The 13,956-nt window shown below is 52.7% G+C and overlaps 1 protein-coding gene across 1 annotated transcript in view; it reads left to right on the top strand.

Annotated features, from left to right (window-relative positions):
- Nucleotides 1–6,332, top strand: part of GRB2 (growth factor receptor bound protein 2) — a 71,240-nt gene extending 64,908 nt beyond the window's left edge. The window contains exons 4-6 of the mRNA XM_032320086.1: nt 2,165–2,287; nt 4,833–5,001; nt 5,771–6,332. Coding sequence (XP_032175977.1) covers nt 2,165–2,287; nt 4,833–5,001; nt 5,771–5,956 — 478 coding nt within the window. The 3' untranslated portion in view covers nt 5,957–6,332. The remainder of the gene's footprint in view (nt 1–2,164; nt 2,288–4,832; nt 5,002–5,770) is intronic.
- Nucleotides 6,333–13,956: the final 7,624 nt, after the last annotated feature.

Below are 13,956 nucleotides of genomic sequence, written 5' to 3'. Positions count from 1 at the left end.
CACCCTCAAGAGAAAGAGGGACAGAATTTAGTAAAAAATGGAGACAGATACAAAAGAAGGCTTTAATAAAATGGTCTGCAGCTGATTTTTTATTTTTCAGTCTGGGATTTTGTCTTGGAAAGTTCCAGTTTAGAGTCTCTATTTCACTGAAGTTTATCTTTTTTTGCTGAGAATAAAACCGAGCTCATCTTCATCGGGGGCTGGAAAGCCCTGCAGCCGAGTCCGCGTGCGCATCAGACGCCGAGCCGCGCCGAGGACCGCGCAGAGCTGCCCGCACTCGCTGCCTCTGGGGAGCTGCGGCGGAAGTCTTTTTTCACTTTCTGAACATCTAGGCAGTTTTAAAAATTCATAGTCATTATTTTAAAACGGGGGGGAAAGAAAGGAAAATACCTGCTTGGTGGGCCGGTGTTGGCGGCTTGGGAGGAGGAGAGAAGAGAAGGGCTGCTGAGTGACTTGACCCCTTCCCACACCGTGTTTATGGCCCGCAGGCGGATCACAAACTTGAAGGCTCTAGAGATTACTGGAGACAATCTCCCAGTGGTCTCAGTATCGCCAGCCGGCCTTTCCTAGTCCCAGATGATTCTGTTGTATCAATGCGTAATTTCTATTGTGTGGCCTGACTTCCAGGCACTGGAGGGCTTGTCTTTGGTTTAGTTCTAGAAGCTAGATCCTAGCAGCTGGTGGCATTGTAGTCCTCAAAGTGAGAAAGACACAAGAAGGTCGATTTAAGAACATTCAAAGATTAATCCAATTAATGGCAGCTTCTGATCAGACCCAGCCAGCAGCTCACCTCTTTCTGTTTGAGGTTTTTTGGGTTTTTTTTTTTTTTTTTTTTAAGATTTATTGATTGAGGGGCGCCTGGGTAGCTCAGTCGGTAAGCATCTGCCTTTGGCTAAGGTCATGATCCCAGGATCCTGGGATCGAGGCCCTCATCGAGCTCGCTGCTCAGTGGAGAGCCTGCTTCTCCCTCCCCTCTCCCCTCTCTCTGTCAAATAAATAAAATCTTAAAAAAGATTGATTGATTGATTGATTCAGAAAGAGACTGTGCAGGGGTAGGGAGCAGACTCCCTGCTGAGCAGAGCCAGATGCAGGGCCTTGAGGCTCAATCCCACAAGCTCATGATCACGACCTGAGCCAAAACCAAGTCAGACACTTAACTAACTGAGCCACCCAGGTGCCCCAGGTAGGTCTTTATTAGCTATAAGTAATACCACTACTTTTGAAAATAACAGCGCTTAGAGACAGATTTGAAGAGAGAACACTGTTTCCGCAGTTCACCCCTCCTAATGAGTAATGGTTTTCATGTGAAATAGTGGCTGTGACTTTGAGCTTTTCTCACCGTTCCTGCTCCTCTTCCCCGCCCCCCACCTCCTCCCCTTCCTCCTCCACGGGCCAGTTGCACCCATAGTTTTGCCTGAATTCACCCACTTTTTCTTGTGGCCAAGGTGAATTCGCATTGGGAGCAGAAGAACCTATAACCTGTTTCAGTGAAAAAACCGAGTCTTGCAGCCAGCTGCCTCTGTGTAGGATCAGCTGTGATGTCGCTGCTGGTGCCCAGAAGTTCCTGGCAGTGATGGCAGAGAGAGGCCTCGAGAGGGATGTCACAAAATCTGCCTTTGTGACAGCAGAGGCTTCTCTCTCAAGGCCTGAACCTCTTCACCTTGGGCTGTTACAAGAAGTAGCCCCGTCTCCAGTTTCGGGGCCTTCCAGTTTCCTGCCTCTGTTTACTTTAATCCCACTGTAGCAAAGCTTCGACCTTGTCAGAAGGCTGCGAGAAGAGGCCTGTCTCTTACACGGTTCTTCCAGTGCTTCATACTGATAGACCTGGGCTTTCCCTGGTGCCCTGAGTCAGTAGGGAGCCTGGTGGGCTCCGGCCCAGAAGGCCCAGCTTTAAGTATCTTTCTCTTTAAGAAGAGTGGCCCACAGTCATGCCTCATGAGTCACTTTCTGGAGAGTAGGGTAGGGTAAAGGCATTTGAAGGGAGATGGTCCCTGTCTCGAGAGAGAAGCCGACTGAGTGGTTTGTGGGACATGTTGACACTGGAGGGTGAAAAGGGGGGCCCCTTCCTTTGGCAAGAAGTGTTCTGTTACTCACATTTTGGAGGCTGGATATCCCGTCTCTTTGTGGGGAAGCAGATGTTGACTGGCTTGTCTTCCTTCCTTAGGTGGTTTTTTGGCAAAATCCCCAGAGCCAAGGCAGAAGAAATGCTTAGCAAACAGCGGCATGACGGGGCCTTTCTCATCCGAGAGAGTGAGAGTGCCCCAGGGGACTTCTCCCTCTCTGTCAAGTAAGTACTTCCCGCTCTGGTCCCCGGAGGCCTCTCCCTGCTGATGGGAATTGTGTCTGGCTACACACACCGAAGGTTGCCAACCGATAGAGGTTTAGCCTAAACAGTGGTTTACTAAAGCAGAATATTTTACATTAAAATAGTAATTTCTGGGGGAAAAAATGCATTGTAAAATAGTAATATCTGGCTGCTCTTAAGAATTCGTCCTTCCGGTACGGAGTGTCGGTTCCCGTGTGGAAGCAGTCTTCAGTTGGTCGCATTTTCCCTATCCCCCAGGCCTCCACTGTGCCCTCCGCTTGCACATGCCTCTTTCCTCGATTGGCATCTAGGGGATCCCCACCGCCCTTTCTGTCAGTATGACTGGTCACCTTTTAGCTGGTTTGGGGGACCTTTACCAGATGTCTAGCTTAAATCCTCCACCACCGTCCTGGGCCTCTCAGTTGAACTTTAAAAGGTTACCACAAGGGTGGAGCAGTGTTTTGCTTTCCCCAGTGGTAAAATGTGCAGAGGAGCTGGTAAGCAAGGAATGGGGAAGGCAGGGAGTTTACCACCCCAGGAATTGTGGAGAACCTAAATTGGAATTTGAGGATTGCAAGCACATCACTTCTCGTCTGCAAAATAAGGATTTTTAATCAAATTGTCATTTCCATATGTGTTTTGACTCGGTCCTTTCTAGGTAATATATTGCCACAGGAACCCCACATCACTGGGTGTTATATGTAAGTGATGAATCACTAAATTCTACTGAAACTAATACTCTACTATATGTTAATGGACTAGAATTTAAAAACTTGAAGGCGGGGGAGGGGAGACTCAGATCACTGTTATAGATCACCTTGATTATTTTTACATGAAGACCGTAAGATAGTTTATTTGCCATTTGCACACAATGTAAAGATTTTTCCATTCTCAAAATTAATCTTGTTTCCTCTTAGGACCAGTATAGGTTTTTTGAAATGTAGATTTAAACTTAATTTTTATATTCTTTTTCTCAGTGAAAGTATGGGAGGTGGTTTTAGGCCATATTCACACCACCACACAGATATGTGTCCAGTAGAAGTTAGTTTTTAGTCCCAGCATGAAAATATTAAACCGGATCTGTCATCTGTTTTCCTTACATTTCACACTGACCCAAGTGGAAAACAGTCCAGAACGGGGAGTGCAAGCAGTTACTCGCGAGTGAATTGACTGACGGCCGCACCGGGGTAGCGGGCCGCGTGCCGGGGAGGCCTTGATTACACCAGTCGCTGCGCGTGCTCATGTGGTAGCTGCTGGCGAGCTCCCAGACCATTATTCCATTTTATCAAATAAAAACTTAAAAATCCATGCGTTTATTGTTTTAGAAATAAAATTTGAAACAGATGTCATTACCACCTTTAACAACACAAAAACCTTCTCAAAGGAGGTTCCAGAATCCAATCTCTAAAAGGTTTCTCTAGTCTCAGGATGGGAGTCAGTGATGAAAAACACCATGGCAGGTAACAGGCCCTTGTCTGGGACCCTGTGCACCTTGTGGAAACCGTCTGCATGGCAGCCGTGGGAGTGGGCTTCTGTGGGGCCAGAAGCGTGGTGTGGGTGCGTCTGCCTTCCTCACAGAGGACTTGGATCAGAGTGAAAAAGCAGCTCCGGTTCTAACACTTGGGATCGCCTACTTGAAGCCCAGTGCTGCCACCTACTGGGTGGTTTTTAAGAAGTCATTTCTTTCCGCCTTGAAGACTGAAGGAGAGGAGACAGCGTGTCCTTCATTTACATGTCTTCCTAGAGCACCGTTGGAGGCCTGGGTGCTGGGGTCCGTGCCAAGGACCCAGCAGCGAGCAGGACGGGCAGAGCTTTGCCTGGTTGTCGGGGGTGGTCCGCTCCCAGTTGCAATCCCACTTCTGCGGGCCTGCGTAAGGAGAGGCGTGTTACTCGGTGATGGAGAAACCTCTCGGGGCACCGGGTACCTCGGCCTCTTGTATTTATTGGCCCACGACGTTCCATTCTGAGACCTTTCGCCCATGAGTAGAACTAAAATCCCTAAACGGCATTTGCAGGAGAGCTATTGAAAGTGTGTCCGGTCCCTCCGGCTCTTCTCCTGACCCACCTCTTGCAGCTTTTAAATATCACCTAAGGTTTTAATGGGCGTTTGTTTGGTTTGGTTTTTGCTTGAAAAGTTAATGAAGTCACACTCTTCCTTGAGTAAGACTCTGTTTGGCTTGGTACAGTGCAGGGCGCGTGGAGACACGGCATAGGTGAGGACATCCTTTATTTTACAGACATCTTCAGAATTGACCTGACGGACAGGGTTTCCCTCTCTGGCAAGGAGTCTTACTATTGTCACTGGTGATCATCAGTACCCCGGAGGGCTCTCGGGAGCACTCAGCGTCCTAACTGCAGCCAGGGAGCTGTGTTTGTGCTGCAGTCCGGGGCCCCTTGGGCCGTGAGAAGTGTTGCGGGAATCCGAGTTCTCACAAGACGCTTCCTTGATCTGATGGGCACACGGCCCCCTGGTAGCCGGGACCGAGCCCTCTGACCTGCTCTCGTTTGTGTTCTGTGCCCTCCCCAGGTTTGGAAATGACGTGCAGCACTTCAAGGTGCTCCGAGATGGAGCAGGAAAGTATTTCCTCTGGGTGGTGAAATTCAATTCCCTGAACGAGCTGGTAGATTATCACAGATCGACATCTGTCTCCAGGAACCAGCAGATATTCCTCCGGGACATAGAACAGGTGCCACAGGTGAGCCTCCTCGAGAGATCGGGATCATCTCCGGCAATTAAGAGTAGCTCCTCGGGCAGGCGGGCAGGCGCCTTATTGAAGGATCCTGGGCCTTCTGTGCTCGCTATTCAAAGTATTGCCTGTAGTTTGTGTTACGGGTGTGTAGATGGAAACAAAATGGTTTTGCCTTTCCCAGAGGCTGCCCTTCTAAGGCGGTGCGTTGCCAGGTACCACCTATGTCTCTGTGGGAAAACGGTCTTTAACGCCCTCCGCTGTTGTATCCCCGGAAGCAAGTACTGAGGCTAACCTCGCTTTGGAGGTTCCCGTCTTCCTGTGCCTGCAGCCCCAGCGCTGTGTTAGGGGGAGCCCCGCCTGACTGGGGTCAAGCTCTTGACCTTTCGACTCCATAAAACCTTAAGGACTTCATAAGCAATAAACCGATGGGAACTGAAGCCTTTTCCAAGCCTGGGGTTGTAAACCAGAGCCTGGCTGCTGTTGCCCAAGTTCCTCCCTGACGGACCGCGCTCGCTTCCACGCCGTGGCGGACGAGCCCTAGCACGTTCTGGCCTGTCGGGAGCCGTGGTGAGCGTAGCCTGCTCCCACGTAGGGTAGACCGACAACCTGGAAAGATAAACAGCGGCGGGGGGGGAGGGTAGAAATGGGAGGTTGTCGCGGGAAACGTGGAGGAGTCGGCACACGGCGGTCGCGCTCTCGTGACCAGTCCCCCCCAGCAGGGGGCTGGCCGTGGCAGAGACCGAGCAGGTATTCTCTCCCCGCCCCTCTTCTGCAGCAACCGACGTACGTCCAGGCCCTCTTTGACTTTGATCCCCAGGAGGATGGAGAGCTGGGATTCCGCCGGGGAGACTTTATCCACGTCATGGATAACTCAGACCCCAACTGGTGGAAAGGGGCCTGCCACGGGCAGACCGGCATGTTCCCCCGCAATTACGTCACCCCCGTGAACCGGAACGTCTAAGAATCAAGAAGAGATTATTTAAAGGAAGTGAAAAATTTCAGACACGAAAGAATGAAACCCACGAGCTGCCTTAACAGCAGCCTGTGAGGGAGCTCAGAACACCTGTCTGGGTCACCTGGTGACCCTCTCACTTCGGTTGGAACTTTGGGAGGGGTGGGAGGGGGCGTTGGATATAAAAATGCCAAAACTTACCTATAAATTAAGAAAAGAGTTTTTATTACAAATTTTCACCGCTGCTCCTGTTTCTCCTTTGTCCTCTTTTTCATCCTTTTCCTCCTCTGTCCATCAGTGCATGACGTCTGATGCCACATATAGTCCTAGCTGATGCCAATAATAAAAGAAAAGAAACCAAGCAGGCTGGTATTTTCTCTCTGCAGAATGTCTGTTGTAGTCGAGTGACTGAAGGAAGGACAGCCGTGGCTGGGTTCCTCGTGCGCACGCAGGAGAGGGCAGGAGAGGGCGGGCGGCCGGCCGGCGGCCCTTGCTGGGCGGCTCCTGCCAGACGGGGGTGGGGGGCAGCCCCCGGCCGCCAGGGTCTTGCCACAAAGTTGGAAATGGAGCGGGGGCAGAAGGAAGGACTGTTCCCCTCATGGCTTCCTGAACAAAGTCAAACTAAAAACCTTGGTCTCTTTTCTACATTGTTTTCCCTTCCACATGGCATTACTGAGCATGTTGGTTTTTTCCTAGTGCCTTTTTCCTTATTTCAAGAGTTGCTTATGAGTGGTGTTTTTTTATTTGTTTTAAAATAAGTTAAAGACAGTCCGGAGCTTTTTCAGCCCATTTGTCTCCTCCTCTGTGTAAATAGTCCTCCCCGGGGGAGGGGAGAGCAGGTCGAGGAGCCAGGCATGGGCAGGGGGCGCGGGCAGGGGGCGCGGGCAGGGGGCGTGGGCAGGGGGCGCGGGCGGTCTGCCTGTTCTCGGCCACGAGTCTTTAAGGTTCAGCTTTAATGTTTGTCAGCCCTCTGGAGTCCGCTGTGGCTGTCCCAGGGGTGCCGTGCCGGCCGCTGCTGGGGAAGGAGGAGATGGTCCGGCTCTGTCCAGCGCTTCCCACCTCGAACTGGATCTGGCTGCGGGGGGGCTATGAGAGCCCTTGACCTTGCGAACCCTGCTGTTGCCTGCCCCTCCTCCGCTCCAGCGCCCCCCAGAGAAAACACCCTGGAGCCTGCAAGTTTCAAACAGGAAAGCCTAAGGGACTTCAGCTGTCGCTCTGTGACCGGATCGGGTTGTATACTGTGTTCCCACACTGAGGTGGAGCCTGGGAGCTTTCATTTTTCTTGCTCTGAAAATCCGAGGTATCCGTTCATGGCTTTCATCATCTGTGTCCCCTGCCTGACCTGCCCGGGTGAGCACGAGGGCAGCGTGTGGGCAGCAGCCGGGTTTTCGAGGCTCCGTCTGCAGTGGGCTGTGTCTGTAGCTGCTGCCCCTTCTCCCCCAAGCAAGTGTCTCCATGAAGCAGGGACGGTTGGGGAAGGACGAGTGGGAAATGTAGGAAGGCCAAGGCCATCGCAGAGCTCCCTCTTCCGCCTTGTCAGCTGCTCGTCCCTCGTAGTGATGTGCCTGTGAACTTTCTCCTCCCGATCCCCTGCCCGCATCAAAGACAGGGCTCCCCGGGAGCTGGTGACGGCCTTTGGGTTCTGAAGTGGTCGATTGGAGTCTCCCCTGGACTCTGCTTATGGAGCCGGACTCAGCCTGGAGTGCTCAGGCCCCGGAGGCAGCTGCTCTTCAGGACAGAGCGCCCGCCCTCTCGCTCTCTTTCTGGTAGCTTCTTTCCTCGTGATGATAAAAGGAATCTCTGGCATTCTACACCTGGACCATTTGATTGTTTTATTTTGGAATTGGTGTATATCATGAAGCCTTGCTGAACGAAGATGTGTGTGTATATATTTAAAAAAAAAAATCAGTGTTTAAATAAAAAGACCTATGTACTTAATCCTTTAACTCCGCGGATAGCATTTGGTAGGTAGTGATTAACTGTGAATAATAAACATCCAATGAATTCTTCACTCTGTATCTTTTCTCTTTTTTCCGCCCCCCCCTTCCGCCTTACTTAAAATAAAAACCTAAAAGCCATGTCAAGCGTCAGGCAGGACTCCCGTGTCCTCTTTTCCCGCTTGCCCAGCTCCCCGGGGATGCGCATGGATCTTGCTGGGCTCCGAGAGTCGCGCGGCCCACACTCAGCGGCTCATCGGAATCCCTGGGGCTTGTTCACAGTGTGGACGCCCAGCCAGCGCCCTCGGGTGCTGGGAGATGGTGGCTGAGGCCAGGCCTAACCACACCGCGCCGGCTGGTGTAGACCAGACGGTGGTATTTAGGGAGAGCATGGACAGAAACTAAACCCAAGGAATTTCCACTTAGTTCTTGGTCCCGTTCGTAAGTAGAGTGTGTTGTGCTACCTCATGGGCAGTCCCCTACTTGGGTGGTAGTTGTAACTTCGCTTTTCTGCGATGACCTCGGTGATAGAACTTGACCTGACACCGTCCTGCTGGACACTGCCAGTCTCACAGACCACCTGTGAGCTATGCTGTGCAGATGCTTCCAACGTGGGGCCACTGAGGTGAGAACTTCAGGCCGTGACCGCCTCGGTGAGACTGTGCTCTCTCTGACTCCTGGCCTCAGAGTAGCATGGTAATTAATGGGAAGGTCGATGCTTTTGCACGGTTCGGTCACAGGCTTCTTGCTGATTCTATCCCCTTCCGCCATGGAGCTGTAATTCCTGGGAAGGCATCTGGGTGGGAGCACCTCGGGGAGGAATCCACCGTGGAAAGCTCATCTGCGGCTGCTGACAGAGGTACAGGTAGGCAAGTGGCCTCGAGGCTCCCTCTTCCTGCGCTCACTTCAGTGACCTGCAGCAGCTGGAGCCCAAGTGCACCTGCTCACGGACCTGGGAGTTTGTCACAGACTCATCTTCAAGCGAGACTGTAGAGGGGACCGTAGTGACCAATCCTACCCAGGCCTTCACGGCAGTCTGCAGCCCCAGACCCCGCCTTCTGGTCCTCCGGCATGGTGGTTGCGGCCCACCCAAACGGTTGATGTTGGAAAGAGGTCAAGGCAAGGGGCACAAGTGGCCTTGACCTGCTGACCATAGGGGATCTTCAGGCTGAACTCTGCTTTACCAAAGTGCCTGGATAACTGGGAAAAATGAGAGTGGGACTGTATCTGGGCACCCTGGGAACACTTCATTCCTAAGACACTCAACTGCCATGAAATGCAAATTCTCCAGGTCTGAGCTCTATTTTATATTAAAGCACAAGGGGGATACTGTGTATGTTCTTTTTTTTTTTTTTTTTTTTTTTTTTAAGATTTTATTTATTTATTTGTCAGAGAGAGAGCGAGAGCGAGCACAGGCAGACAGAGTGGAAGGCAGAGTCAGAGGGAGAAGCAGGCTCCCTGCGGAGCAAGGAGCCCGATGTGGGACTCGATCCCAGGACGCTGGGATCATGACCTGAGCCGAAGGCAGCTGCTTAACCAACTGAGCCACCCAGGCGTCCCGATACTGTGTATGTTCTTAGGGGATAACTGTGCGTTCATTGGGGGGCTCTTAAGCTTAATCCCGGGGACCATAGGCCCCTCCCTCCAGCCAGAGCCCTGTGGCAAGGGAGCCCTGTGCTTACTACCAAGATGGCTGACAGGAGAATCCTGAACCACCATTGTAACTGGGTCTATCCGTCGCTGTTAAGGAAGGAAGAAAAATCCCGTGTGCCGACAGCTCGGATATGCTGTTGACTAACCCACTTGGTACTCAGAGCCTTCCAAACACTACTTTTTTTTTTTTTTTTTTTTTCCAAACACTACTTTTAAAACAGTTTTAAAACTCATGTCCTGGGGTGTGGGTTTTTTCTTTTTTCTTTTTTTCTTTTTCTTTTTTTTTAATAAGGAGACTTGGGGATTTTTTTTTTTTTCTTCAGCAAGAGTAGGAGCATGTGTGTGGAGGGTGATTGGGGGCTGAGGGACAGAGAATCTGAAGCAGGCTCCATGCCCAGCACAGAGCAGAGCCCACCATGGGGCTCAGTCCCACCACCTGAAATCATGACCTGAGCTGAAATCAAGAGTCGGGCACTGAACCAACTGAGCCACCCAGGTTCTCCACCGCTGAAGATTTTATTTTATTATTTTTTTAATAGAAATGGCTTTACTTTAAAAAATATATATTTATTTATTTGAAAGAGACAGAGCATGAGAGAGGAGAAGGTCAGAGGGAGAAGTAGACTCCCCGCTGAGCAGAGAGCCCGATGGGGGGCTCGGTCCCAGGACCCTGGGATCATGACCTGAGCCGAAGGAAGAGGCTTTAACCCACTGAGCCACCCAGGTGCCCCAAGGTTTTTTTATTTTTAAGTAATCTCTACACCCAATGGGGGTTTCAACTCACAACCCAGAGATCAAGAGTCGTGTGCTTTCCCAACTAAGCCAGCCAGGTGTCCCCAGACATGTGAGGATTTTATTAGATGAGATTACTGAGTGGAACAAAATGCTCCCCTGTCTGTGGCCAGATTCTGCCATAACTTACTTTTTGCTACATTATAGTTCTTCAGGTGATTTTTTTCTGTCACTGCACAATATTATTTCCTATTACTACTGACATGGTTAGTTGTTTTTTGTTTTTTTTTTTTAAGATCGCTTTTCTTATTTCATTTAAAGAGAGAGCATGAGTGTGGATGGGGAGGAGCAGAGCGAGAGAGAAAGAGAAAATCCCAAGCAGACTCCACACTGAGCACTGAGCCGAGCACGGGGCTCGGAGCCCAAGGCAAGGCTCAGTCCCACAACCCCGGGAGCATAACCCAAGCCCAAATCAAGAGTTGGATGCCCCCAGTGGACTGAGCCACCCAGACACCCTAAGGTCGTTCATTTAAAGGCATACTATCTCCCGTCTGAAAGATACTGCTTGAAACTAATGTAATCTGTATGATAACTGGAATTAAAAACTTAAAAAAAGATATTACTAAGACAGCCTTTCAAGACTTGATTCTGGCCCATCCCATAAGTAACACTGGTCTCCGGTCTCCAAGGAGAGTCTTACTTTTAAAGACTGCATCCCCTGGTCAGATGTACCCAGAACTCTGGTTTAGAAAGCTGTCATTACAGCCATCCTGAGTCCGATAGGCCTCCCACAGGACCACCGGTGTGTCCGCTCTGGGCGTGTGCAAGAGCCCTGGGGCATGAAGGGCTCAGGCCAGGGCCAGGCTCTCGCTCCTCCCCTGGTCTGTCCTCTGCTGAGGAATCAAAGGGCACCGGGTGCCCCCCCTGCTGTGTCCTCCCTTTCAGGCCTGTTGACCATACCTGTGAGCCATTTCCACGGTCAGCTGGGTTCCTGGGGCATGGGGTGTTCTCTTCTGCCTTGAGCCAGTGGCACGCACCCGCCCCTCCAGCTAGAGGCTGAGCGCAGCGCATTTCCTTTGCCATTTCCACCACTGCTCTCAGTCGGCCTAAAACTGGAAATAACCCTACTTAAGGCTTCTGTGCCATGACACCGATGCTGCCTCCGAAGCGACTCCCCTGTGGGTCTGCGAGCCGGTGTGGGAGAGAATTTCAAAGTTGCTGTGGGATGTGGAGGTTGGGGCAGATGGGACTTGAGCCAGGTCCTGGGGGAGGCTGTCTGGGCTGGGACCAGCAGGCTGCACCTACACACAGCAGGAGGTTCAGGGTTGGGGGAGGTGTGGGCTGGAAACCAGTCCGCATGGCGTCGGGATGCTGGTGTAAAGGAACCTGAGCAGGGGCTCCTGGGCCGCTCAGTTAGTTAAGCGCTGCGTTCGGCTCAGGTCATGATCTCAGGGTCCTGGGATCGGGCCCTGCATCGGGCTCTCTGCTCAGCGAGAGAGCCTCTCCCTCTGCCTGTTGCTCCCCCTGCTTGTGCTCCCTCCCTCTCTCTCTCTGATAAATAAATAATATCCTGAATGAAAGTATGAAACTGAGCAGCCTCCTCAAGGAGCCTTCCTCACGGAGGAAGGATTCCAGCAGGTCTTGCTGGGCTTCCGCACCGACCAAGCAATGGCCATGTCACTTCGGGCACCAAGGGTTCCATGGGTCCTGCAGGTGCACAGCACGAGGCATGAGCTGGAGGGAGACCTGACGCGCATGGGTGCCCGGAGCAAGCAAATCAGGATCGCATGGATGAGGCGGATGAGCTCGTGATCACTCAAGGGCGTAAAGAAGGACAGCAGAGCCCAGCCTGCTTCTCCCACCTTCTAGTCAGTCAGCTGGACTGTGTGCCAACCTCCTTGCAGTTCCAAGTGGCTGTGTGACATCCTGGAATGTGACCCGCGCCACTTCGAGGCTTGGCTGGCCCGTGTGACCCCCCTCGTTCCCTCCTCCCGCTGTACTTGGCCGTGCTGCTCCGCCGACGTCAGGGGCTCTTAGCTACTGCTGTCACCCGAGCCTGACTTTCCAGGAGCCGCGCTGGGGTAAGCGAGCAAGGGAGACGCTTGAGGGCTGACCGGCATCCGACCGTCCTCCAGCGGACTCCACCGGTGCCCGGGGCCGTGCTCCTCTCCCTGGCACGGCCTGCCCATGGCCCTCCTACTATACTGACGCTCCATCTGGTGTCCTTGATCTGTCACTGGGGTGGAGTTTGCTGCGTTCATCATGTGGCCCATTCAGGCCTCTGCTCAAATAGGAGTCCCGGGCCCAGAGAGGCCATCCCGAAATATTATCCGTAATCGCCTGGCCCCCAGCGCTTTCTGTTCCCTACCGCGCTGTTCCTCCTTACAGCCCTTCTGGCTGTCTCCCGGGTTCCTTACGGAGGGTAGACGGTCTCTCCGCCCATCTCCCCGACCTGCGCTCGGCAGGGCCAGAGCTCGGGCACCGTTGCCCCCCTCACACTTAGAAGAGTGCAGGAAACATCCCCGAGTGGCCGTCGTATTCATGGTCTGATTTAACAATACCGTGTCCCAGAGACGCTACTGGTGAGCAAGGCCAGCGATATCCAGCTGCTCCCAACCTCCCGCCTGCGGGGAGGACAGCCAGTGGGAGGAGTTCCAGGACCGAGGGCAGTGTAGGACTTTGGGGGACATTCAGCAGCGGCTCCCACCTGTCTAGAGCTCGGGGAAGACCAGGCAGGCAGACCCAGCTAAAAGCTGGACAGGATAACTGCTCTGTGGAGACGGGACAGGAACGTACCCCAGGGAGGAAGCCTTGGACAAGTCAAGATCCAGAAAGAGCTGAGTGTGGAATTGGAAGGAGACCGGGCCCCGAGGAGGAAGCTGGCACAGGGCGGAGGCCAGGTCAGCAGGAGTGCGCTGGGGCTCGGAGATACATCTCACTTCTCACTCATTGAAATTGGGTGATCTAAGCCGTATTTAGGAGGACAGGTTGGCAAGACGTAGGGGCGGGGGGAGGAAGGAAGGTGTTGCGTGCGAGTCTCAGCCCATCGGTACCCAGTGTTGTGGCTGGATAGGCCCTCGTGGTTCTCACTGTGGTGACAAGGCGCCCTTCAGCCATAACCGTCAGGAAACTGAAAAAATAAAGATGTGCCACTTACAGGGCCTGGAAATTTCAGAGCACACCTGGGGCCACATGGTGAGGTCACGGGAGAGAGAGAGAAGGCGGCCGGGGCCTGGGCTTTTGCTTTAATTGGGATCAAGGGTGGAGGCCGAGGGTCGTAAGGAGTGGGCATTTAAAGCTCAGGAAGGGAGAAAAACAAGGGAGTGGAATCAGTCCTGGAAATCAACAGGGATCACTTCAGCAAAGGAGCCTCAGTGCTGGGAAGCCACAGGCTTCGCCCTCTCTGGTCGTGGGGCTGGCGGGCTGCTATTCCCGAGGGCCGTCCGAAGTAGATCAGCCAGCCAAGCTGAACCGGTCGCTTGCCTTATGACAGAGGAAACCCGGGGTGCCCGGGAGGGGCTCCGTGGGTTAATCGAGCTCTGGACCAGGCTTCGCACTAGGCTCGGAGCCTGCTTACAATTCTCTCTCCCCCTGCCCTGTCCCCGCCTGCTCACACTCTCTCGGAAAACAAAAAATGAGACAAGAGTGGAAACCTGTTGGAGCTTACACTTGAGAGGGGTGCCAATG

Source organism: Mustela erminea, chromosome 18, assembly GCF_009829155.1.
Source record: "Mustela erminea isolate mMusErm1 chromosome 18, mMusErm1.Pri, whole genome shotgun sequence".
In the NCBI taxonomy this organism is placed as follows: Eukaryota; Metazoa; Chordata; class Mammalia; order Carnivora; family Mustelidae; genus Mustela; species Mustela erminea.
This window is presented reverse-complemented; position numbering and strand designations above follow the sequence as displayed.